The sequence below is a fragment of the Bos indicus x Bos taurus genome, chromosome 19 (assembly GCF_003369695.1).
Source record: "Bos indicus x Bos taurus breed Angus x Brahman F1 hybrid chromosome 19, Bos_hybrid_MaternalHap_v2.0, whole genome shotgun sequence".
Taxonomy (NCBI): Eukaryota; Metazoa; Chordata; class Mammalia; order Artiodactyla; family Bovidae; genus Bos; species Bos indicus x Bos taurus.
The window spans coordinates 57572980-57597287 of NC_040094.1; the positions used below are offsets into that span (position 1 = coordinate 57572980).

At 58.3% G+C, this 24308-nt stretch overlaps 2 protein-coding genes across 4 annotated transcripts; one reads left to right on the plus strand and one right to left on the minus strand.

Annotated features, from left to right (window-relative positions):
• Positions 1–6887: 6887 nt before the first annotated feature.
• OTOP2 (otopetrin 2) lies at positions 6888–16091 on the minus strand. Its single transcript, XM_027518645.1, has 6 exons — positions 15754–16091; positions 15010–15146; positions 13665–13723; positions 13081–13214; positions 9804–10681; positions 6888–7429 (listed from the first exon to the last, which is right to left on the minus strand). The coding sequence occupies exons 1-6, from the start codon at positions 16064–16066 to the stop codon at positions 7259–7261; spliced, it is 1692 nt and encodes a 563-aa protein (XP_027374446.1). The 5' UTR covers positions 16067–16091; the 3' UTR covers positions 6888–7258.
• Positions 16092–17394: 1303 nt separating this feature from the next.
• Positions 17395–24308, plus strand: USH1G (USH1 protein network component sans). Of its 3 annotated transcripts, XM_027519107.1 has the most exons (3): positions 17396–17780; positions 19949–21169; positions 22594–24308. In XM_027519107.1, exons 1-3 carry the CDS (start codon positions 17617–17619, stop codon positions 22595–22597), a joined length of 1389 nt encoding a protein of 462 aa, XP_027374908.1. In that variant the 5' UTR covers positions 17396–17616; the 3' UTR covers positions 22598–24308. The 3 variants fall into 3 exon arrangements, with proteins under 3 accessions (XP_027374909.1, XP_027374908.1, XP_027374907.1); XM_027519108.1 differs by lacking the exon at positions 22594–24308 and having other exon boundaries at positions 17395–17780; positions 19949–21173; XM_027519106.1 differs by having other exon boundaries at positions 17687–21169.

Here is a 24308-nt window from a genome sequence, read left to right on the forward strand (position 1 = left end):
TGACCTAGGGTAAGCCAAGCAACCTCTCTGATTGGGACAATGGAAATCACAGCAGCTACCCCATCTACCTTACAGGACCAGAGAAGGTTCAAATAGACCAGCCCTCTGTGTTCCACATAAAATTAGGGGTTATTTAAAGGGGCTTGAGGACCACTTCTCCCCCACCCCCACCCCTGTCTTCCTGTTTGATCTTAAGGTGGAATACTGGCATCCAGCGAGGGAGCCAAGGGCGTCTGCACAGTGCTTGGCCACCGGCTGTTTCCAAGGCTGTGACTTTCCACCCCGAAAGGCTGTGCGTGCCCTGTCTTCTGGAAGGAGTTTCACTCCTGAAGTCAGGGAGAGCAAAGTCGGTGTCCCCTCTTATTCTGACTCTGATCAGTTGGATCGTGGTTGCCTAGGGTGTTGTGTTGAGAAGGATCCCGCGGCTGAGTGTGCGCTTGGGCTTTCCCATCCTTGGGAAAGAATGCTGTGATCTGAAATAATGCTCTATTATGGGTGCTATATACCCAATCCAGTGTTCTTGCCTGGAGAATCCCAGGGACGGTGGAGCCTGGTGGGCTGCTGTCTATGGGGTCGCACAGAGTCGGACACGACTGAAGCGACTTAGCAGCAGCAGCAGCATGGAGAAGGAAATGGCAACCCACTCCAGTATTCTTGCCTGGAGAGCCTCATGGATAGAGGAGCCTGGAGGGTCCGTGGGGTCACAAAGAGTTGGACACGACTTACAACTGAACAGCAACAAAAAAAATGGTTGTATATAAAATTACTTTGAAAAGCTCTAGAAGACACCCATCGAGTTCATGATAGGAGTTACTTCTGGGGAAAGGTAGAGAACACAGGCACTGGGAGGAGGGGCTAATGTTCTAGTTTTTTTGCCTTTTTTTTTTTCTTAAAACATTACTTTTGTAAAGTTATTATTATTATTTTTTGACCGCGCTGTGCTGCATATGGGATCCTAGTTCCCCAGCCAGGGATCAAACCTGTGCCCCCTGCAGTGAAAGCGCAGAGTTCTAACCACTGGACTGCCAGGGAAGTCCTAAAGTTTTTATTTTATTTCCTAAAATTAATTTTAAAGCACATTAAAGGCTTAAGGAAAAAAGTTCCGAGACTGATTTGCAGTGTCTACCATGACCACAGGACATCCTGAGGTCAGCACAAATGCTATGGCCCTTGACTCTTTTTTTTTGGCCTTGCTGTGAGGCTTGTGGGATTTTAGTTCCGAAATCAGGGATTGAACCTGTGCTCTTGGCAGTGAAAGCACAGAGTCCTATCCACTGGCTGACCAGGGAATTCTCATGCCCATGACTTTGATAGAACTGAATTCCATCTGTACCCTCCCTGGATGCCTCAGTGTCTCAGGAGTGCACAGCTCAACGTGGGGAATTCCATCCCTGACTCTTCTCTTTCCCTGAATGTCTCCTGCTACTTCTTCAGCTTCCCCAAGCTTTCACTTGGGCCTGCTTCCTTTGTTGGGCTTCCTAGGTAGTTCAGTGGTAAAGAATCCGCCTGCCAATGTAGGAGATACGAGTTCGATCCCTAGGTAGGGAAGATCCCCGGAGAAGGAAATGGCAACCCACTCCTGTATTCTTGCCTGGGAAATCCCATGGACAGAGGAGCCTGGCGGGCTACAGCCCACGGGGCTGTGAAAGAGTGGCATGACTGAGGGACTAAACAGCAATAACAAACCCCTTTGTTTCCCCTTGCTTGGACCCCAATCTTGGACCACCCCCATACCTGCAGCTCAGGGTCTCTTCCTGAAGTCTAGCACCCTCCCGCCATGGGCCCTTTGGGTTCACGTAGAGCTGCAGGGAGAGCAGGGATGCCCCACTGGTCGCAGCTGCTGTCCCGGTGAGAAGGTTCCTTCCCCACCCCTCCCATGCCAGGCGCTCTGCCTGCTGCTACCCTGCACCCCTGGTGCTTTGGGCTCAGGGTCCTAAGCACCCACCGTCCCCATTCTCCAGGCTGCCAGAGGCCTGATTTCTAATTCATCGTCTCAGAGCAGCATCGCCATCCCTACATCTCCCAGAAGGAACCACGTGTCCACCTCGCCTGTCCCCTTGCCCCTGTGTATTCCAGCTCACAGACAGCTCTGAGATTTTCTTGACCTCAACCACTACCCTGGTTCATGGCTCCCTCCTAAACTAGTCTCCCTACCCACTGTGTCTCTCCCCTACTGTGACCCCTGCAAAGGCAACCAACTGCCCTCAGTGTAGAGGCCATACTGCCTAGCATGGCCTGCATGGCCTTTCAAATGAAGCAAGGGAGACGTCTCTGGCAGTCCCAGGGCTAAGATTCCGTGCTCGCAATGCAGGGAGCTCGGGTTAGATCCCTGGTCAGGGAATTATGAATAGATCCCACATGCTGCAACTAGGAATCTCAGTGCAGCCAAATAAACTAATATTTTAAATTAAAAAGAAAAGAAACGAGGCAGTGTATGTTTAGCATGGGCTTGGACTGTGCAAAGTGGTCAGGGGAAGGCAGCTGCTGTTGCTTCCTGGTCTGGCCTTGACCGCCCCCTCCAGCACTGTTCTCAAGCCCTCCCCCTTGCCCATGGGCCATGCCATCCTGCTGCCTAGTTCCTAGAATCTTCTGCTTTTGTTCACCTCCCTGTCTTTCCCACACCTCCCCCGCCCCTTTACCCATCATACCCACCCCCTCACCCTTTGGCTAAACTGCAGAGTGTCCTTCAGGACTCAGTGGAGTCCCACCACTTCAAGGAATCCTCCCCTGAACCCCCTCACCTAAGGCTGTCCCTCACCTAAGGGTGTCCCTCTAGATACCTGCCCTGCACCCACGCTTGAGGCTGGAGCATCTTTGGTCATACTCTGCTGTGCTCTGCTCTGTCTCTCTCTTTGGACTCTGAGCTTTAGACTCTCCCTCTATGGAACCAACGGAAGACCCCCAGCATATTTGGCTTTCATATGCAGCCTCAGTACTTCCCTGGTGGTCCAGTGGTTAAGAACTTACCTTCTAATGCAGGGGATGCAAGGTTGGTTTGTGGTTGGGGAGCTAAGACCCCACAGAGCTAGTAGCTCAGTTATGTCTGACTCTTCGAAATCCCTGGACTAAAGCCTGCTAGACTCCACTGTCCATGGAATGACTCCACTGTCCATAGAATTCTCCAGGCAAGAACTGTGGAGTGGGTCACCTCAGTTTAGTCGCTCAGTCGTGTCTGACTCTTTGCAACTCCATGGACTGCAGCACGCCAGGCTTCCTTGTCCATCAACGACTGGAGTGGGTAGCCATTCCCTTCTCCAGGGGATCTTCCCAACCCAGGGATTGAACTCAGGTCTCCTGCATTGCAGGCAGATTCTTTACCACCTGAGTCACCAGGGAAGCTCAAGATTCTACATGCTGAGCGGCAAATAAGCCCACGAGCTAAACTAGAGAAGCCCCCGCACACCATAACGATGAGCCCGCACAGTCAAAATAAAAATAATAAAATGAAATGCAGCCGCTTCAGGCCCCCATTCTCCCCTGTGCAACCTGCTCAATATTTATACCTCCTAAGGTCCTCTTCTGGGGCAAATAGAATAACAAAACTTGGTACTCTTTTAAAGATCCCACCAGTGATTTTGTATCCTTTTCCCAGTCCTTCTTGTCATTCCTGCTCCAGTTCACCCTCCTCCTTGTGCAGCCCCCTCCTCACACTCCAGGCACATGCCCACCACAGGCCCAGCCAGAGGACTCCCCGTTTCTCCTGCTGTCTCCCCCCTCCATCACTCCTCCAGCCTCCTATTCCTTCCATCTCTTGTGCTGTCCCCCCCAGTCGCTCTTGCCCCATTGTCACCATCCAGCTTAAACACCTCTCCTGGGAAGACTTCTCCCTTTGCCCTAGCGTCTATCGAGAGTGGGTGTGTACTGCTCCGGGTGTGCCTGGTGGGCAGAGACCAGGTCCTGCTTATCTCAGACCCCACCCTACCCCTAAATTTGTCACAGGCAGGACATTGAACCAATGTTTGCTGACTGCCTCTGGCATTTTCTTGGGAACTTTCAGCACCAGGGCCGTGGACAGAGACCCTTAGGCATCAAACCCTTGACTTTCCAGAAGATCTTTATCTTTTCCCCCAAGACTCCCCCACCCAGGTTGAGCAAGCCTGAAGCTCACAGGGACACCTCCTTGCTCCTTTCCTCCCAAACCTGACTGCCCCATCTCGCCTTCCCAGAATCTGCACCAAGGCTGGAGGACTGCCAGAATCCGGAACTTACTACCAGGGTGATCTTGGACAAGTTCCCTAGAATCTCTGCGCTTCGGTTTCCTCATCTGCACACACACACAATTATGAAATAGTACCTGCTACATAGTAGATGTTCAAGAAAGATTTCTTGAATGAGTAAACGAAGGAATTAATGCATGATACCCACCTGATGGAGTTCTCTCAAAAGTAAACGATTTAACACATGCAAATACCTAGAGAGCCATGCCTGGCACACAGAATGATCTGAGTGTTAAGCTATTTATGCACTTCCTCCCTGTTCTGTCCGGTCTGAGAGGAGCCCCAAGGGTCAGGGTTATTGGTGAATTTGGAGGGGGCAGTTTTGATTGGACTGTAGACCTAGATAGGACGCTGGAGGAGGAAGTCCTATCCTCCAGGGTCCTCGCATTGACTATCTTCCCCGCCCCCATCCCCAGGGGGCCAACCCTGCATCAGCAGCTAGAGGGAGCCCTCAAAGTGGCGGAGTGGGTCCTTCCCCCGGGAGAGGGTGCCGGGGTGGGCAAGCTGGGGTCGCGGGAAGAGGGTAAGGGCGCCCGGACTGACAAAGAGAAATCCACCACCCTCTGACACGCCCTTCGGCGCGACGCCAGTCCGAGGGAGGGCCCAGACACCAAACTGGTTTGTGGGTCTTGATTAGAGGCAGTGATGAAAGCTGCGGAGCCGTCGGCGCGCGGCGTGCGGCGCCCGGCCGTTTCCGAAGGAGGCTGCTGAGCACCGGCGGGGGAAGCTTCGGCATTTCTTTCTGAGCCACTCGAGGGTCTGCGAGGCCTCGGACAGCCGCCACACGTCTGCCTCGGACTGGGCGTGCGGGCAACCTCAGCCGTCCGGGCGTTTCTCTTCCTCCCGGCTTCGGCTGTGCGCGCTCCGACGCGGCTATGGCAAGGCGAGCTCTGTGCGCCCCCAGCCAGCGAAAAGGAGATGGGGCGCGGAGCCGAGGTTGGGGTGGCGATCAGAGAGGGGCTGGAGTTCAGGTCCCCAGGGATTGGCTTCCTTCCCGCCCCAGTCCTTGCAGCCGCCGGTCTCTGAACCTCACTTTGGGAGCGCAGTAGGTGTATGTCGAGGGTGGGCTCGCCTGGAATGCTCCTCCAGGGGTCCGAGGGCGCTCCGGGCCCTAACGGCGCCGCGGGGGAGCCTTACCTGAGGCCTGGGCAGGCATCGCCGCCGGCTGGCTCCCGTCTGTCCAGATGAGGCTCCCGCGCGGGGACCGAGGCCCCCGACGCCCTGCCCCCGCGGGACTGCGCAGCTGCGGCCTCTCGGGCTCCGCGGCCCATTGATTTTTCTGTTGACTTTGGGGCTCTCGTTAATCCTTCATTAATTACCCCGCCGGGGGCTCCCCGGACGGCTCAGCCAATAGCGAGGCGGCTGGACCGGAGGGCGGGGCCGGAGGCGGTGCAGACGCGCGGCGCAGGGGTAGGGTGGGGTGCAATGTCCTTAGGCCAAAGTAGAGGCCTTGCGGGGTTCAGGCCACACTTTCCTCTGGTGGCCCAGCAGGGAATGAGCCGTCCTCCATAGATCTGGGGTCGCTCCCCGCCCCTCACCTCCCCGTACCCCACCTAGCACCAGCCTTGCCTCAGCCTCTCTCCCCCTAAGTCGAACGTGAACTTGGGGCGAAAAAGACCTGGTTCCGACAGGGCAGGGGGCGCCCCCTCTGGCCCTCCTCAGCTCTCCCTGGAGCCTGGCGTCCTGCCCACCTAGTTCTTCTGGCGGAGTCCTGGCAGGTTTTTCTACAAAGTCCCCTGTGGGTCTGACCCTGTTGCTCTCACTCTCCCCTCTAAATGCCGTCTCCTCCCACCCCAGGCCCCATCCCAACCTGTTCCCCCTTCTCCTGACTCCGCTAACTGCTGGCGCCTCCTTTGCCATCTCTCTTTGCACCATCTGACTTTCTCAGTCTCTCCTTCTCTATCTCCCCCTCCCTCCTTTTTGGGATCAAATCATTTTATAGGGGGGCTTCCAGAGAGGGTCGAAGGGCTGGGAGAACAATGAGATCGCATGTCCTCTGCCCCACCCGGGTGTCCCCACTTCACATTCACCCCCAACTCTATATCTTTTGTAGAGTAGAAGCCAGAGGGCTTTGGAGAGGAGCCTCAGGGACTGCAGGAGGGGCAGGTGGTGGGTGAGGGGAGGCCCTGATGGGGTGGGCTGTGCCATCCAACCCCTGTTAAGCTAGAACAGCCAGGTTATAAACTGGGTTATATCAGCGTGTGTTATAAACGTGAGTCCCTGAAATGTTTTATTTGAGGGGGAAACAAATGCTCTGATGCTTGAAAGAAAAGTTTGGAAATTATTATTTTTAGTAGAAAAGTGCTGGCTTCCTTTTGCTGTGGGACTGTGGGCAAGTCACTATACCTCTGGGCGTCAGGTTTCTTCTTTGTAAAATGGCAGTTGGATTAGTCAGTCCTTCCCAACCTTTCACGTGTCATGGAACACATTAAAAAAATGTCTATGTCACTTGAGGATAAAGAGAAGAGAGAGGTGGAAGCCTGGGGACTCCACCCAGCTGCTCCCAGCCACCCAGGTACTAGTCTGTAACTCAGACTTGGCTTGCCCACAGAGAAGCCTGAGACCTCAACATCTCCAGGGGTCCTTGCAGCTTTGACCCCAAGACCCCCCTCCTGCAATCATCTTAGAGGTGAGCGCTGAGACAAGAAGTGGGGAGCCAGGTGGCCTAGGGCAGCATCAGGTTTATTGTTTCCAGATCCAGGCGGCAGCACTGGCCAGGACACGGGGCTGAGGTAGGGGTGGAACCAGAGCCAAGGCCGCTTCCAGACCTTGTCTGGTCCTAGAAAGGGGTGCAGCAGGGGTTCCTCCTCCCCCAGCGGCCCCACCCCCAGGCTCATGCTGGGGTGAGTGTACATGTCCTGATGGTGATCTAAAAACTCATCCTGGAAAAATAACTCTTGTGAAAATGCCACTCTGGGGCCAGTGTGGGGACGGGAATGGAGAGTACGAGGCACAGTGACTGCCAGCCTGGGGTTCATTCCTGGGGGTCACTGGGTGGGTGCACAAGCCGAGCTCCTCCCCCCGAGGTCCTGAGCGGGGCTTCAGGACATCACGTAGACCTCCAGCAGGCTGGAGACAGCGTGCATGCGGTAGAAGATGCCGAAAGGCAGGCAGATGTTGACGATGGCTGCCCAGAGGGAGTAGCCATAGAAGTCCACCTCCACGGTGTTGCTGAAGTGAGGGCGGGCCCCAAAGGCAGGCATGATCCACAGCTGTGGGGAGAGAGGAGGGTCAGGACCTGGCCTGGGAGGGGGGCTGCGGGTCACTCTGTGGGCGGGGGGCAGGATGCGGGTCCCAGCCCTCTGGTTTTGTGGCTATCAAGGGCTGGGTGTTGCTGAGCCGGGGGCTGCAGCCCCTTGGGCAGAGCCTGGCACTCACAAGGGAACTCAGTAAATGTGCCCAACTGAGCTTGCCTACCCCCAGGCTGAGGCACCACCCTCAGGATGGTCCACTCGTGGGATGGGGAGAGAGGAGAAGAGGTTTCAGTAGGTGACATGAGAATTTGGAATAAATGGTTAAACCAGCAGCTCTCTCCTGGAGAGATGCCAGTGGGTGAGGGTGGTAGAAGCAGACAGGCCCAGGGCAGGGGGGCCAGGATCCTGCCAGAAGGCTTCCCCACCCCAGCTCTCTATGAGCTCCGCTCTCCAGTTTCACCCTCCACTCCCCACTCCCTTCCCAGGTGTGGGAGGAGGTTGAAGCTGGAATCCTGCTTCATCTCTGGCTGTGAACCCAGACGGTTCAGGCATGGGGCGTGAGGCAAAGAGAAAAAGCTTCTGAGCTAGGCTGGACCCTCTCCAATCACATCCTTAGGCACATCACAGCCCAAATCGGAGCCTGCCTCTGTCCTATAAAATGGAATTGGAGATGACACTCTAAGAGCTGATCCAGACTCAGATACCTGGAGCAAAAGCGGCCTCCCAAGTGACTCTTAACCTGTAGGCTCGGCCTCGGGAGAAAGTGAGGGAGTGGCCAGGGCTGGAGGAGGTTTCGGTCCTTACTGCTTCTACTGTTACGTCAGAGATTGGTGACTACCCTTTTTAAAAACAAAATAAGTTATTTGTGCTTATGTGCATGCTCAGTCATGTCCGACTCTTTGCGACCCCCACCATCGACTGTAGCCCGCCAGGCTCCTCTGTCCATGGGACTTCCCAGGCAAGATACTGGAGTGGGTTGCCATTTCCTGCTCCAGGGGGTCTTCCCAAACCAGGGACCGAACCTCCTGCATCTCCTGCATTGGTGGCAGATTCTTCACCACTGCACCATCTGAAAAGCCCTAAGTTACCAGTAGGAGGGGAATATTCAAAGTGGGGACTTTGCCAAGAATGCACCTCAGTTTTCATGTAGACCCCCACTGGAATGCAACCCCTCTGGAGATGTGTTCTATGTTGGGGTATACCTGTATTCCCATCTATTTAAGGCTGTTTTCTATGTTAGAGGTATTTTTCTGTTAGAGGTTAAAGCTAAAAGGACTATCTTTATATTGAGCAACACTTCACTGAGGTGTGCCCTCTGTTTGGGATGTATTCACAGGGGAACATGTTTCTCTGTTAGAGATTTCCCTCCCAAGGGTTCTTTCTACGCTGGGGCCTTTCTCTATTGGGTTGGAGCTATACACTAGGAGTATTTTTCTATGAGGATGCACCTTCAGGAAGCGTGTTCTCCTACAGAATGCATATTTATATTGGGTGAAGCCGGACTATATACAGAGGAGTTTTCTTTTGGCTCAGATGGTAAAGAATCTGTCTGCAGTGCAGGAGACCAGCGTTCGATCCCTGGGTTGGGAAGATCCCCTGGAGGAAGGCATGGCAACCCACTCCAGTATTCTTGCCTGGAGAATCCCATGGACAGCCTGGCAGATCACAGGAGTTGGACATGACTAAGTGACTAACACTTTCTCTTTCTCTTAGAAAGAGGTTGGCACCTCCCTGGTGGTCCAATGGTTAAGACTCTGCCCTCCAAGGAAGCGGGTGTGGATTTGATCCCTGGCTGGGGAATGAAGATCCCACATGCTGAGCCAGTGCAGCCAAAAAATAAATAAATAAACAAATAAATAAAATAAAAAAATAAGAAAGGGGCTTTTCGGACTCGCTGGGGAGGGGGTGGCTGCTGTGGGTGCTCCTCTCCCGGCCAGCCCGCCACTGCACTCTGCTGACAGACCACTCACACGTACACTGGTCCCTGCCACTTCCTGTCGCTGCTCCGATTATTCTAAGAAGTAGGCTGGTCACAAGTTCCCAGGAGCAGTCACACCTTCCATTTGGGAGCGAGGTCCCCCCCACCCCACCCCAGCTCCCTCTCACCTCCTCCCAGCCCCATGTCAGCATTCCCTGGGACCCTACCAGCTCTATCCGCAGCCTCGAGGCCAGAATGCTGCCATCTCATTCTCTCTGTATGCCCTGAGATGCTGTCTGCCCCGGGGCTGCTCTCAACCTTCCCTGAACCTGCTTCTTTCCTCGAGAGGCATAGGATGCTTCCAAGGAGATGGGAGCAAGACAGAGAAGGCCAGGTGAAGAAACCATAAAAAGAGCATTTTCCCTTGGCTTTCTCCAACCCGGAGCCCACCCCCGTCCCCGCCTGGGTACTCACAATGATGTTGCAGAGCAGGAGAAACAGGGAAATGTCCTTCAAGCACCGGCGTCTCCAGTGGCTCCTGGGGGCCACGATGATGCTCGCAGCCTCCTGAGGTCCTGCTGGGCTGGGGCCAACCAGCCTGGGGGTGGGCTGGCAGGCGGGCAAGGTGTGGAGGGCGTCCAGGTTGGCAAAGGTCAGGCCATGGCAGGGCTCCTTGGGGGGCGTGTCATGAGGCTCAGCGCTGGGGGGGCCCCGGTGGAGGCTCTCAATGATGAAGACGTTCTGGAAGGTGTGCTGGGCGATCATGAGCAGAGCGTGGGCTAGGTTGAGCCCCGCCAGCAGGTCCCTGGGGGTGCCTGCCACCACAGCCACGATGGAGTAGTAGGAGATGGCATACTGGCCCAGGGCGGCGCCCATCAGCAGGGCCACGTCCAGGGTGCGTGTAGGGTTCTTGTGCTGGTCCATGGCCCGGCGGTCGAAGCGGTAGATGACCGAGCCACTCAGGCTGACCAAGGTCATGAGCCCCAGACAGACGATGTTGAAGCTGTAGTAGGTGACCAGGGCCTGCTGGGTGCGGCTCTGCTCCCCGCTCACTTGCACCTCGTAGATGATGAACACGGCCAGCCCCACCACGAAGAGCATCAGGCCCAGGACCGGGCCGGCGAAAAAGGTCTCCCGGAAGAGGCTGACGGGTGACGGGGCGTGGCTGTGGCTGGGGGTGGAGGAGGCGAGCAGCCTGCCCACGTTCTTCCACATGACGTAGAGCATGGTGGAGGCGAAGAGGCTGTACTCGATGTTGAAGGGGTACAGGTAGAAGTAGCCCTGCTGGAAGATCTGGCAGACCGCCGTGTCGCAGGAGCAGTCTCCCCCGACCGCGCTGCTCGCACGCTCCACTGTGGAGAGATGGCATGCAGCGGCACTGCCCTCCCACCTTCCCGGAGGCACCCCATCTGAAGAGCCTCACCCTTGGACAGTGACCTTTGGAAGGGCAGGCTTTTGAGCTGCCACCACCATACCCCAAATGCCTACACAGGGCCTGGCACGTTCATTCATGCCACAAGTATTTACTGAGCACCTACTGTGTGCCAGAGACCGTGGGGCACGTCCTTGAACAATATCCAGGGCTCAATCAACAACAACAACAAAAATCTGGGGGACTTCCCTGATGCTCTAGCGGTGCAGAAGCCGCCTTCCAATGCAGGTCCAATCCCTGGTCGGAGAATTAAGATCTCACATGCTGCGAGGCAGCTAAGTCCAGAGGGCCACAACTAGAGAACCCGTATGCTCTGGAGCCTGTGCGCTGCAGTAAGAGAAGCCCTGGTGAGCTGCAACTAGCGAAAGCCTGTGTGCTGGAACAGACCCAGCACAGGCAAAATAAAAATAAATAAATATATAAGTAAATAAAGTTAAAACAAAAATCTCAACTGCAGAACTGCCTGCTTCATCCCATCCCATTCCTGCAGAAACACACTGCCAAACCTTCCCCGCCAGTCATGACTTGCTCAAGACAGGCAAGGCTCCGGTCCTAATAGAAGGTGGCCCCCCGGGCAACCCCTAAACTCGAAGCTTCCTCACCTCTCTCTCCAGCATCTGCCTCAGCCAGAAAGCACCTGCTGCGCCCAGGTCCTGGCCAGGACCTTCTGTCACTTCGGTTTGTACCGTACTGATGGGAATCTCGTTCCACATCCAGAGTGTACTCTGCTGTGTAGGATACCTCGGGCCTTGGCAGACATCTCTTTTGATCCCCAGAACTATCTCCGCTGGTTTTGCAGAGAAAGGAACTGAGGCTCACTGAGGGCAAGTGGCTTGTGATGGCGGAGTTGATACAAATGCTGTGACTCTCACCCCCGAGGCAGGTACCTCGCCGGGCGCCTCTCTGTACCCCTGCAGTCCCAGCATTTTAGGTCATCCACCTCCCCGGGCTGGTTCCAACCATCCTCAGGAGCCCTCTGTATGTGGAAGGCGGCCCTCTGTCAGCCTGCTTGCCTGGGATCTCCTGGATCCACATTTTCCACTCCGGGACCCTGCTATGCGGGGTGTGCGTGTGTCTCCAGGTCCGAGCAGGTTTGGTCATCTAGTCTGATCTTGGCGGTGGGGGGCCCTAAAGAAGTCCAGAGAACCGGGACCGGGGGACTGTGGGCCTGTTCTTCACCATAGCATACTGTGTGTTCAGTCACATCCGACTCTTTGCGACCCTATTGACCGTAGCCCCTCAGTCTCCTCTGTCCAGGGGATTCTCCAGGCAAGAATACTGGAGTGGGTGGCCATTTCTGTCTCCAGGGGATCTTTCTGATGATTCAAAGCAAAGATGGGTCTTAATGCTAGTTCTCCGTTGTCAAGCTCTGTGACCTTGGGCAAGCTACTTAACCTCTCTATGCCTTAGTCTCTGCATCTGTAAAATGGGAATACTAATGGTACCCATCTCATAGGGAGGTTGCAATGGTTAAGCAAGATGGTGTTTAAGACACTTAGCACAGCGCCTGACGTATAGTGCTCCGTGAATGGTCACCATCATCATCACGATTATTATTTCTGCCTTCTCCTCCTTGCCAGACACTCTGTTCTCATCCTGCGCTTCCACCACTGAGCAGCCCTGCCTCCCATCTGCTCTCTCCAGCTTGCTCAGCCATGCCCTTTGTCTCTGGAGCCCGAATCCCTCCTCTGGTGGCATGGAGACCTGGACAGTGGGACCAAGGCTGTACCATCCAGGATGAAAAAATGTCCCTTTCGGCCTGGATGGGAGGAGAGTTTGGAGGAGAATGGATACACGTCTATGTGTGGCTGAGTCCCTTTGCTGTCCACCTGAAACTGTCACAGCATAGTCTGTTAATTGGCTGTGTGCGTGTGTGTTCAGTGGCTTCAGCTGTGTCAGATTCTTTGCGACCCTAGGGACTGTAGCCCAGGCTCCTCTGTCCACGGGACTCCCCTGGCAAGAGTACTGGAGTGGGTTGCCATGCCCTCCTCCAGGGGATCTTCCCAACCTGGGGATCGATCCCAAGTCTCCTGCATCTTCTGCATTGGCAGGTGGATTCTTTACCCACTGAACCCCCTGGGAAGCCCTAATTGGTTTTACCCCAATACAAAATAAAAGGTTTTAAAAAAAAGAAAAAAAGATCTCCCCATACTCTTCCTCCTGGGTCACCCATATCTAGACTTCTTCAGAGGCATAGCCTGGAGCAGGAGGGGGCCTCTGGCCTCCTCCTGTGCCTCCATGCCCTCTACAGGTCCACAGAGCACCCAGCCCAAGGCCTGGCCACCAAGGGGCCAGGGTTAATCCGGAGTGCACACTCACGGTCCAGAGCAAGGCGGGTATGGCTGGTGTTGCTGTGAGAACTGCTGTGGGAGTGAGACTGGTGCACGGATTCATCTACCACGGCTGCCATCCAGATGGCCAGGTTGGTGGTGAGTGTGAGCATGAGACCGCACCTGTTTGGGGACGGAGAGCAGAGGTCACTGAGAGTCTCTGGCTCATGTCGGGTCCCCAGCAAGGTGCAGAGCTGGGGCTATCCTGGGAGATGGTGCTGAGAAGCAAGAAGCAGGCAAGCCCCCATGTGAGCAGAGAAGATGAGTTTGGAAGGAAGACAGCCTGGCTGAGATGCCTCCTGAGAGAGCTGGGGGTGTCCAAGGGCCACTCTGCTTCCTCCTCTAAGGGAGAGGACGTTTGTCCATGACACACATCATCCTACCAAGTACCCCCCACCCCCATAGCACAGGCTGGTGGAAGCCGGGCTTACAAAGCGAGAGGGCCTCGACTGAAGACCCATCTGGGGGCAGAAAGAGGACCCATGCCCCAGGCTGGGGAGCCCCCATCTCATGCCAGGTGAGCTGAGCACCTGGGCATGGGCACTGGGCCACAGGCGTGGAGCAGGCACTCACCGAGTCAGATCCAGGTGGGTGTGAACACAGTCTTTGGCGGAGACCCAGAGAAAGTAAGTCTGTGTTGAGAGAGAGTGGTGGTGTCATCTACTCCGCAGGTGGGCTCACCCTGGGAGCAGCCAGGCCCACGCTTGGCACTATGTCCGCTCTGCCTCAGGAACTCTCCGACTGCGTGATCACGTTTATTTCAGCTTTACAGTGTGAGATGAGTTTCTCTCTTTCTATTCTATGGGGCAATCAGTACCAAATACTTCTCTGATCTTTAAAAGTTTGCAAAATGCCACCAGTAAATTCTCTGTCTCTGTTTTCTGTTCCTTCGCAGGGTGGAGGGAGTGCAGTTTTGAGCCTAGTTATTTATTCCTGGGTGCAGGGTCAGCCTCAGGTTAGGTCTTGTTCCAGGTAAAAAGAATCTCAGGGCTTCTCCACTCCACTTAGGCAGCATCCTCCCACCCCATCCTCATCCTGTCGCCCTGCAGGTCCTCCCCATCACCTGGATGCCCACAAATCCTTGCTCTGGTGTTTATCAGTGTTGTTGCTGTTTGGTTGCCAAGTCATGTCCGACACTTTGTGACCCCATAGACTGTAGCCTGCCAGGCTCCTCTGTCCATGGGCTTTCCCAAGCAAGAGTACTGGCGTGAGTTGCCATTTCCTTCTCCAGGGTTATTGATGTTGGGGTAGCTTTATTTTCCATTTTGCCTGAGTGTTCTTTAAAGTCATAAAATGTAAAATTAAAACTATGTAAATGCCAAGGTCATAAGTGTGTTAAAGTGTGGAAGCCTGGGCAGCGTGGACGATGCTTCAAGAGAGGGAACCATGCGTGTGGTCATTCTGGGCTGAGGTCTGTGCTCAAACCAGCCCTGCCTCAGCTCGGTCAGATCTCTCCAGGGCTTATTTATGCAACAAATAAAAACTTGAATTTGTTTGAAGAATCCCATGTACAGGATACCCTATTTTCTGAACAAATTCAGAATACAGGGGACATGGCTGAGGCCAAACTGGCCATGCCCATGGTACGACCCTGAGCTGAGACCTATGTCCTCTATGAGCCGCCAAGGAAGGCAGGGCAGTTCTAGCGACAGAGCAGCTGCCACAAATGACGCCTCCTAGGTGTTAACTACCGGCACCACTTAGGTTGAAATGAAATTGCAGGGCCCTGAAGCAGGCACTCACATTTGGATATTACTTCATTACCAGCCGCTTCCAGATTTATGGACTTGTGATCTTCACTACAGTCCTATCCCCGCCTTAATTAATTGCTCAGTGTAAAAGAGGAGTGGAGCTCAGACCTCCTGACCCCAGGCCTTGGCTCCTTGCCACCACACTCAAGGACACTCCTCCCACCCACCTGGACAATGACAAACACAGCCTGGGTGAGAGGGTACAGGATCTTGATGGCTGACTGGCACTCAAAGAAACTGGAGTAGTAGCCGGTCTTGAAGACATCCATGATGAGAGTGCAGATACCAAACAGCACCAGCCCGCCTGGGAATGAGGGGTGGGGGTGGATCAGAGAGACAGGAGAGAGGGATTGTAGATTTGAGGACGGATGGCTAAGTAATGGGATGACGGGGTGGATCCATGGATGAAGGGGTAGGTGAGAGGATGGATGGATGGATAGCTAGGTGGACAGGTGGATGATGAATGAGTGGGTGGAAGGATGAGTATATGATTGACTGAGTGGATGGATGGATGTCCGATTAAGCCCCCACCTGTGGCTGTATGGATAAGATAAAGGGCCCTAGATAGGCTCTCTCAACTGCAACAATCATCTGTTCTGCGCTCTCCATCAAAGTCTCTTCCATGATCACCTTCTTTCAATCTTTAGACAGGGCAGTGAAGTTCCTTTCCAGCCCTCTCTGCATCCCTTTTCCAGGACTCTTTCCCTTCCTCTTCTCCCCCAATCGCAGCCCACCTCATCCTCAGGCACGTCTAGTCCTGGGCAGTGCTGGAGAGGGGGGCGGCGCGGGGAGGCACACTTCTCAACAGTCTACCTCCAAGAGCCCCCAGAGGTTCCTGCGAGAGCTCCCCAGCCTCCCGCTCCCACCCTGGCCCGCCCCACCCCCGCTCCCGCCTCCCCCCGCCCCCGCACCTCGGAGCCAGATGGGCCCTGCGTGCGCGTCCCGGTAGGGGACGCCGTTGGGGCAGCGCGCGGTGCCCAGGAGGTAGAAGAGGATCCAGACCATGGCCAGCAGCAGCATGGTGGTGAGCAGCGCGAACACGTCGGTGTCGTACACCGCCACCTTGTTGAAGGCGCCGCCGCTGATGAGCGTGCAGGCGAGCAGCAGCACGTTCACCGCCAGCAGCACCGACAGCAGGCGGCCACCCTTCTTCCAGACCTCGCGAGGCGCCGGCCGCGGTGCCGGCGGGCTCTCCTTGGGGTCCGAGGGCAGCTCCGTGGACATGGCAGGGCCACTGGAGGAGGTTGGAGGGGTCACTGTGGTGGGGAGCAGACAGGACCCAGGTCAGCTTCGAGGGCTCTCCCTGCTGCATCTTATCCCTATATTTGGGGACCGGGGTTGGGGGAGCTCCTCGCCCGCGCAGAGGGTGGGGGCTGCGGGGTGCGCGCGGAAGCGGGAGAGAGAAGCCGACCGTGCGGGTCTCGCGCTCGACGCGGAGGGAAGGAGAGGCGGCTGCGGCCCCGTCGGACCCCGTCCAAGGTCCCCCACCCCCCAGATGCGTCGGCCGGCTAGCCCCCAGGGGCACCCACCTGACTGGGCCGGGAGCCCGCGCTGAGCTGGGGGTCAGGGGGCGGCGAGCGCGTCCTCTCTCTGACGCCGGGCTGGACGGGTGCTTTATACCGGGGAGGGCAGGGTGATTTACAGCCGCGGGAGCTCAGCTCCATAAACCTCTCAGTCTCACTCACATGATCCATCTTTTTTCCGGGCTGAATTTAGGGAAGAGCGTGCGGGAGCCAGATAAGGTGAGATTTATATTTACCCGTTAAGAGGCGCCCCCTCCCCCGCCGCCCTGTCACCTCGGCGCAGCCCGGCTCGGGCGCGGCCCCGCAGTGCGGCACCCAGAGGACACCCCGCCCCCGGCGCCCACCGCGCCCTGGCGCCCCGCGATCCCGACACCCAGAGCCCCGAAAGCCGACGCTCAACAGACGCCCCAAGGGCTCGCGGGCACCCCGACGCGCCCCCAGCCCCGGCGGCCCTTACCTTTGTGCTCCTCTATTGCCGCCCCAAGATCGGGACCCTAATGCCCCTTCCTCCCCGCCCCCCCCCCCCGCCCCCCGCGCCGGGCACCCTCAGCAGGACTCCAAGTCCGGTCTTCCTCTAGCGCTTCCCGCATCCCTGCTCCGGCGGATGCTGCGAGGGCGCACTTGGGTATCAAGTCCCTGGCCAGTCTTCCAGCGCCCTCTACTGGACAGGGCGGGCAGGGGGCGGCCTGGACAGCTGAGTGCGGATCGCTGACCGTCTGGCGATCGGTCCTCGTAACCTTCTTGGACCCTCTGTCCAGGGGGCGGGGGGTCAGGACAGCCCTCAGACATCCCTCCCCAGTCCTTGGCCCGTTCCCTCGACGGGTAGCGACATCGGGGGCCGCCGCGACTGGGCTGTCTTGAGGACAGACCTCGAACTGCCCCCAGACTGGGCCTCCCGGGGCGGGACGCAGGGGTGACCCTCTGGCAGAGGGGCCGGTCCTGTGGGCTCAGGGGCAGGGTCACTGCCGTGCACTCGGCAGCAGGGAGTTTAGGACCCAGGGGCAGCGCGGGGCGGCCTTCCGGGCGGCGGGCGGTCTTCCCCGCACCCTCCCCTCCGGGTGCGCGGCTCAGATGTCGGAGTAGCGGCGGTTCTGGAGCTCTCCGTCCTCGGTCTGCGGCGGCAGGGGCTGGCGGCCCCGGCCCCTGCCCGGCCCCCTCCCCCAGCCCCATGCCTCAGCTCTAACCCCGCCGCCCTCCCCCGCGGGGGGCACGTCCCCGTGTCCCCGGCCCGCCCCGTCCAAGTCAGGCGCCATGAACGACCAGTACCACCGGGCGGCTCGGGACGGCTACCTGGAACTCCTCAAGGAGGCCACCAGGAAGGAGCTGAACGCCCCCGACGAGGATGGCATGACCCCCACCCTCTGGGCCGCTTACCACGGCAACCTGGAGTCGCTGCGCCTCATTGTGAGCCGGGGGTGAGTGCCGGCTGCCCAGGCCCCTTAGGGGAGGGCAAGAGCCTCAGGGCCCATCTGGAGCCCCTAAGATCACCTCCCGCCCAATTCTATGGCATCTTCCCCGCACCTCGTCTGAGTCACGTCCTTCCCTAGGACAAGGCCCTAAGGTGGGACCTGGGAGACTGGCAGTTGTGGGAGGTGCAGACAAGCTGAGGCCTGTGACATTTGTGACCTGGATGTGGGACTGAGAGAGGAGGGGGCCTGGGGTGGGGGTGGGGGCTTCAGAGTGAGGAGAAAGCAGGAGGGGCCACCTGGGTGGGTAGTGCCAGGACGACAGAGCGAAGGGCATGAGAGAGTGGAGGAAAAGGAGCAGAAACCTCACAAGTGGGGCTGCCAAAGGAGCTCCTCCCCACTGCCCACCCCCACCCCCCAGCCGGGGGCCCAAGGAGTCTTCCCCGCCAGTGCCCACAGCCCCCACACACTGTTCTCACACGGCTCGCTCCCTGCTCACTCCCGGGATTTATGGGCACTGACCGCAGGACCAAATGCCACTCGGTTCAGCCACCCCATTAACTCGCTCCCTCTGTCCCCCTCCCCTACACGGGCTCCCTCACCCTCCCTTTGGAGTTGTCCAGGGTGGACAAGTGGACATTGCATCCAAGTGTCAGGGCCAGGGAAGGGGTTTGGAAGTAGCAGTTGAGGGATGTGGTGCCCAGGGCTACTGACTTGGGCTCCCTGGGGCTGCCTGACCCTGTGAACCACTTGCCAGCCCCAGCGGTTTAATAAAGAGAAGCCAGGTTGACCCGGACACCAGGGCGGCCTGGATGGGGCAAAGGGAGGGCAGAGATGCCCCTAGAGGGTTAACATGAACATCTCAGGGCCTGGGAAATCATGGTGCAGGCAAAGGGGCCCAGCTGGCTTGGTGCCAGGCCCTGGCGTGCAGCTGGAGCATGGGGTGAGCGGGGAGCCCCCCCCTTTGCCCTCCCTCCATGGCTGCTCCCCAGGCCCCAGCAGCAGGTGACAGCAGCCCCCAAGACTAGGAGCTGAGCCACGTTCCAAGAGGCCAGGACTGGCCCCTGTCCACACCAAGAGGGTACAGTGATCCTGCTTGCCCCTTGGAGAAATTCATGGGAAGAGGGGACAAAGGGGGCCCCCTGAGTGCACCAAGCCCCCCAGCTCCTCTGGAAGGCAAGGGCTGGTGCTTGATGGGGTGTGGGCCTGTTGCCCAGCAACTCATTCCCACATGCAGGACCTGAAGACCAGCAGTGGCAATGAGGAGGGGGCTGCGGGGTAGGAGGAGGAGCGGTCACACAATGAAGCTATTCTTCCTCCAGCCCTGCGGGGTGGCCTCCTCATTAGCTTGGGGCAGAGGGCCTGAGCTAGGCCCTTGAGGGAGAGGGCGAGTGTGGAGGAGGGGAAACAGTCTAGCAAGGAGGGGCTGCGTGGGTCCCCCTGACAGGCCCAAGCCAGCCTGCATCCCGGGGCTCATGAAGATGCAGTGGCCCCAGGACTGGACAGCAGCTGGGCCCAGGTGGCAGGATGCCCGCCCCCTCCCCTCCGGTCCTGGCTGCCCCCACGCTCCCCTCCTGGCCCAGGCCAAGACCCAACACCTGCTCTCACACGCGGGCTTGCCAGGCCTGGCCCTGCTCCCTGCAGACGTGGCCGGTCCTGGGGAGACGCAGGCACCCGATCACCCACTCCCGGGGGCTCAGGCCCAGCACACACCACTAGTACACCACTCCTGTACTGGCAGCCGCTTTCCCCACGCCTGCCGAGAGACCCGCACTCGGCCCTGGCCCACCACCTCTCTGGGCCAGCTCCCCGCTGGGCACCATGAATAATTCACTCCTTTCTCTCTGGGCATCAAATATTTATCCCCTGAGATTCCCAGCCCGCGGTGCTCTCGGGGGAAGGCCCGGCCCTGGCCCCGCCTTCTCCGTCGCCCCACCCTCTGCGAGCCTGGGCCACGTGGAACCGCGGGCTCACTCTAGGTGCGGGCAGTGGCTCCGGGCTGCGAGTCCCGGGTGTCCTGGAGTCGGAGAAGCGATCTCAGGCCGTCGAGTCCCTCTGGGGTGCCTCGGGGGGAGCTCAACCAGGCCGGCCACCTCCCGCGCCTGCAGCTGCTGCCTGCCGACTGTCGGCCTGAGTTTGCGATGGCTCCTCACCCCTCCCCGCGTGTCGTCCCGCAGGGGTGACCCGGACAAGTGCGACATCTGGGGCAACACGCCCCTGCACTTGGCGGCCGCCAATGGCCACCTGCACTGCCTCTCCTTCCTGGTGTCCTTCGGGGCCAACATCTGGTGCCTGGACAACGACTACCACACGCCTCTGGACATGGCCGCCATGAAGGGCCACATGGAGTGCGTGCGCTACCTGGACTCCATCGCGGCCAAGCAGAGCAGCCTCAGCCCCAAGCTGGTGGGCAAGCTGAAGGACAAGGCCTTCCGCGAGGCGGAGCGGCGCATCCGCGAGTGCGCCAAGCTGCAGCGCAAGCACCACGAGCGCATGGAGCGGCGCTTCCGGCGCGAGCTGGCCGAGCGTGCCGACTCGCTCAGCTTCTCCAGCCTCACGTCCAGCACCCTGAGCGGCCGGCTGCAGCATCTGGCGCTCGCCGGCCACCTGCCCTACTCGCAGGCCACCCTGCACGGCACCGCCAAGGCGGGCAAGACCAAGATCCAGCGGAAGCTGGAGCGGCGCAAGCAGGGCGGTGAGGGCACCTTCAAGATCTCCGAGGACGGACGCAAGAGTGTGCGCTCGCTCTCTGGCCTGCAGCTGGGCAGCGACGTGATGTTCGTGCGCCAGGGCACCTACGCCAACCCCAAGGAGTGGGGCCGCGCCCCGCTCCGGGACATGTTCCTCTCCGACGAGGACAGCGTCTCCCATGCCACGCTGGCGGCCGAGCCTGCGCACTCGGAGGTCAGCACCGACTCCGGCCACGACTCCCTGTTTACCCGCCCGGGCCTGGGCACCATGGTGTTCCGCAGGAACTACCTGAGCAGCGGGCTGCACGGCCTGGGCCGCGAGGACGCGGCACTAGACGGCGCGGGCCCGCCGCGGGGGCGGCTGCAAAGCTCCGCCAGCCTCGACGACGACAGCCTGGGCAGTGCCAACAGCCTGCAGGACCGCAGCTGCGGGGAGGAGCTGCCCTGGGACGAGCTGGACTTGGGCCTGGATGAGGACCTGGAGCCCGAGACCAGCCCGCTGGAAACGTTCCTGGCCTCCCTGCACATGGAGGACTTCACCTCCCTCCTGCGGCAGGAGAAGATAGACCTGGAGGCGCTCATGCTCTGCTCGGACCTCGACCTCCGCAGCATCAGCGTGCCCCTGGGGCCCCGCAAGAAGATCCTGGGCGCCGTGCGGAGGCGGAGGCAGGCGCTGGAGCGCCCGCCGGCCCTGGAGGACACCGAGCTGTGAGTGCACAGCGCCTCGGCAGGGATGGGAAGAGAGGGCTTGTGTGTAACTCCCTGGGGTGGGTGGATCTGCCGTTTGGGGAGGCGGGGGAGGTAATAACCAGGTGGTCATCAATTACAAGAGGCCCCACTTATTTACCGGGCCTTCCCTGGTGGCTCAGATGGTAAAGAATCTGCCTGCAATGCAGGAGACCCGGGTTCAATCCCTTGGAGGGGAGGATCCCCTGGAGAAGGGCATGGCCACCCACTCCAGTATTCTTGCCTGGAGAATTCCATGGACAGAGGAACCCGGCAGACTATAGTCCCTGGGGTCCCAAAGAGTCCCACGCGACTGAGCAACTAACACTTTCCACTTGAAGAAGTTGAAGTTGAGTCGCTAAGCCCTGTCCGACTCTTGTGACCCCGTGGACTGTAGCCCACCAGCCTCCTCTGTCCTTGGGATTTCCCAGGCAAGAATACTGAAGTGGGTTGCCATTTCCTTCTCCAGAGGATCTTCCCGACCTAAGGATCGAACTCTGGTCTCCTGCATTGCAGGCAGATTCTTTACCAACTGAGCCATCAGGGAAACCACTTATTTACCCCCAATTCTGACAAAGAAGCTGCCAGTTTACATTGCTGATGTCAAATGCATCTCAATTTTGAAGATGTCAAAATGGAGAAAAATGGGTGTCTTCCTACGGATGACACAGTGGCAATCACAGCCAGGCTGTTTTGAGCGCTGCCATCTCCTGGGTACTAGAGATGCCCTTGTGCAAGTTCCCTCAGTTAATTCTCCCCAGCTCTCACGTGAAGGGGCTATGTCATCCCCATCTGACAGGTGAGCAAGTGGAGGTTCAGAGGGTTAGAGTAGCTCGCCGGAGGTCCTTTTGCTGCTGAGTGGAGAGTCGGGCTTGATCCCTGTGGCTCTAGAGCCTAGGGACAGGGTGACTCCCATGGGATAGAGGGTGTGGCAGTTAGTCACCTCTCCAGATGCCCAAACCCTCAAGGCAGATATTTTACCTGCTGGTCCCTGAATCCTGGAACCAGGAACATGAGCAAATGCTCCCATCAGGGCCAACAGCAGCCTTGAGGGCAGAGTTGTCACCTTCAAAAAGCCACAAGGGAGCCGAGGGCCGCCGTCTCACTGGCAGCATCGTTGGCCCGCCTGGCCCTGACTCTCCGTCGTAACGTCCCACAAGCCCAGCAAACGCTGCCGCCCCCTTTTGGTCTCTCTGGCCTTTATGCTGCACAGCTGGGTGGGGGTGGCGGGGTGGGGAAAGGCGTCTGGTTTAGAGTTTGGGGGATGGGAGGGCACCCTGAGGCCACTCTTTGCATCCCTGACCATCAGCCTGCCCGGGGAAGGTAAGTGGGCAGAATAGTTGGTCTTGGCTTAAAGTAGTGCCTCCAAAGACTCTTAGCTCAGGTCTGTTTCTGTTTCTCCACAGGTAACAGGGGCTCCTCTCCCCAGACCAAAATGAGTTGCAAGTTGCCACAACCCACAGGGGGACCACGAGGTCCTCACAGTTGCCAGCCCTGCAGCTCCCCGGCCCCTTCCCCGGAGCAAGGACCATGCGGGTCATCTCTCTTGAACGCCTGTCCACACTCTGCAGCAGAGGGTATGGCCTGCAGGCACCTGGAAGGCCAAGAGAGTGACCCAGAACATCAATTCTGAGGGGTCTCAGGGTCCCTAAGCCACATCTGTTTGAGTGGCCTTAAAGGACATGTGCATTCGTGGAAGGCCAGCCCCAGTGCCCATTAGAGCTGCATGGAAGTGTGGGGGGGTGGGGGCACCTATCTTGGGGACCATGGTCCATCGTCACTTCTCCTCCAAGGGTCCTGTCATCTTGCTCAGTCTGCTGACTCACCTCCTACCTTTTTGTGAAGGAAGGGTTTGGGCTGCCTCCCCTCCCCACATACACCCCAGGGAGGAGGTTCCCAGCTAGACTCTTCAGCCAAATGCCTGAGCTTAGTCCCCTGCCTGTCACTGAGCATGGCTAACTCCCCTCCTTCTACCGGCCATGCTGGGGGTGGGGGGTTGGAGTGCCAGGCTGGGCTGGGGTGGGGCGACTGGTGCCCTTCTGGCATACCCCGGCATGGGGTCCAGCCTGACTTGGCCCTCCCCACGCCGACCTTCTCCACTCACTCTATCCTCGGATGTGTAGCCTGGTTACCCAACCTGTTACCCCCTGCCTAAGACCCCAGAGGGTCAGGGCCGTGGATCCAAGGTGCTAGAGCAACTGGCTGCAGTATTATGGCCCGGCGGGGATGCTCTGCGCCGGGCAAAGGCATCTGCCAACTGGTTCAGGGTCCCGCAGGCCCAGGAAGGCAGAGACTGGTTGTAGCCAGGTGTCCAGCCGAGTGTGGGCAAGGCCTGCGAGGTGGACCCTTGGGGATGTGGAGAGTCTAAGCTCTGATTGTCCCCAGACCCCCAGGGCTCTGTGTCAGGAGGTTGGTTGGTGGATGTCGCTCAAGCTCTGGAAGCCGCTGGGTGCCTCTCTGGTTCTGCATGGGTAGCAGGTGAGGGAGAGCTTAGCTAGAGTCCCTGACCTGTCATGCTGGTGAGGTTGGTGGAAAGGCCAGCCTCAGAGGGTCCTCAGACCAGGTCCTGAGTGTGGGAGAGTCACTAAAGCCCACACACAGGGGGCACATATACCCCCATGAGGATGCGTCCTTGCTCTCTGTCGACAATGGTCCCCCCATCTCTGATCTTCAGCTTGGGAAGCGGCTCCTACTGGGGGGGGGCATTGCCACAGCCCCCAGCTGCTCCTTCCTGGGGCCCCTTGGCTGGGGCAGGGGAGAGAGAACCCCCACAGAACACCACAGGCCTCGCTGCGGTGTGTCTGTGTTTGAGGATGGCCCCCAGGCACACACATGCTCCGAGGTGGGTGTGATGGAGAAGGCCCCTGCTCCCACACTGAAGGCTTGGCTGCCCTGAGCCCGCCTCAGTCTTTCTGCCTGTTCTCTGGGCCTGCGGCCGCCCTTAGGTGCCGATGCAACTTTCCAGGAGCGCTGGGAGCTGCCTTCCCCTCCAGTTCCCTGTCCACAGATGGCTTCGGCGCCCTCCCGGTCCTCCCAGTGCTGGGGTGGGGCAGGCTCCCCAATTCCCACCACTGTACGAAGCGCCCCTCCGGCAGGCTCATTATAATTTTTGTAGAAAACA

Excerpts from the sequence above, each read along its gene's own strand:
- USH1G (XM_027519106.1), top strand. The coding sequence starts at position 19,593 with ATGAATAATTCACTCCTTTCTCTCTGGGCATCAAATATTTATCCCCTG.
- OTOP2 (XM_027518645.1), bottom strand. The coding sequence starts at position 16,066 with ATGTCCACGGAGCTGCCCTCGGACCCCAAGGAGAGCCCGCCGGCACCG. Across the intron at positions 15,147-15,753 it reads AGGGCCCATCTGGCTCCGAG|GCGGGCTGGTGCTGTTTGGT; the intron begins GTGCGGGGGCGG and ends CCTCATTCCCAG. Across the intron at positions 13,215-13,664 it reads ACCCACCTGGATCTGACTCG|GTGCGGTCTCATGCTCACAC; the intron begins GTGAGTGCCTGC and ends GTCCCCAAACAG.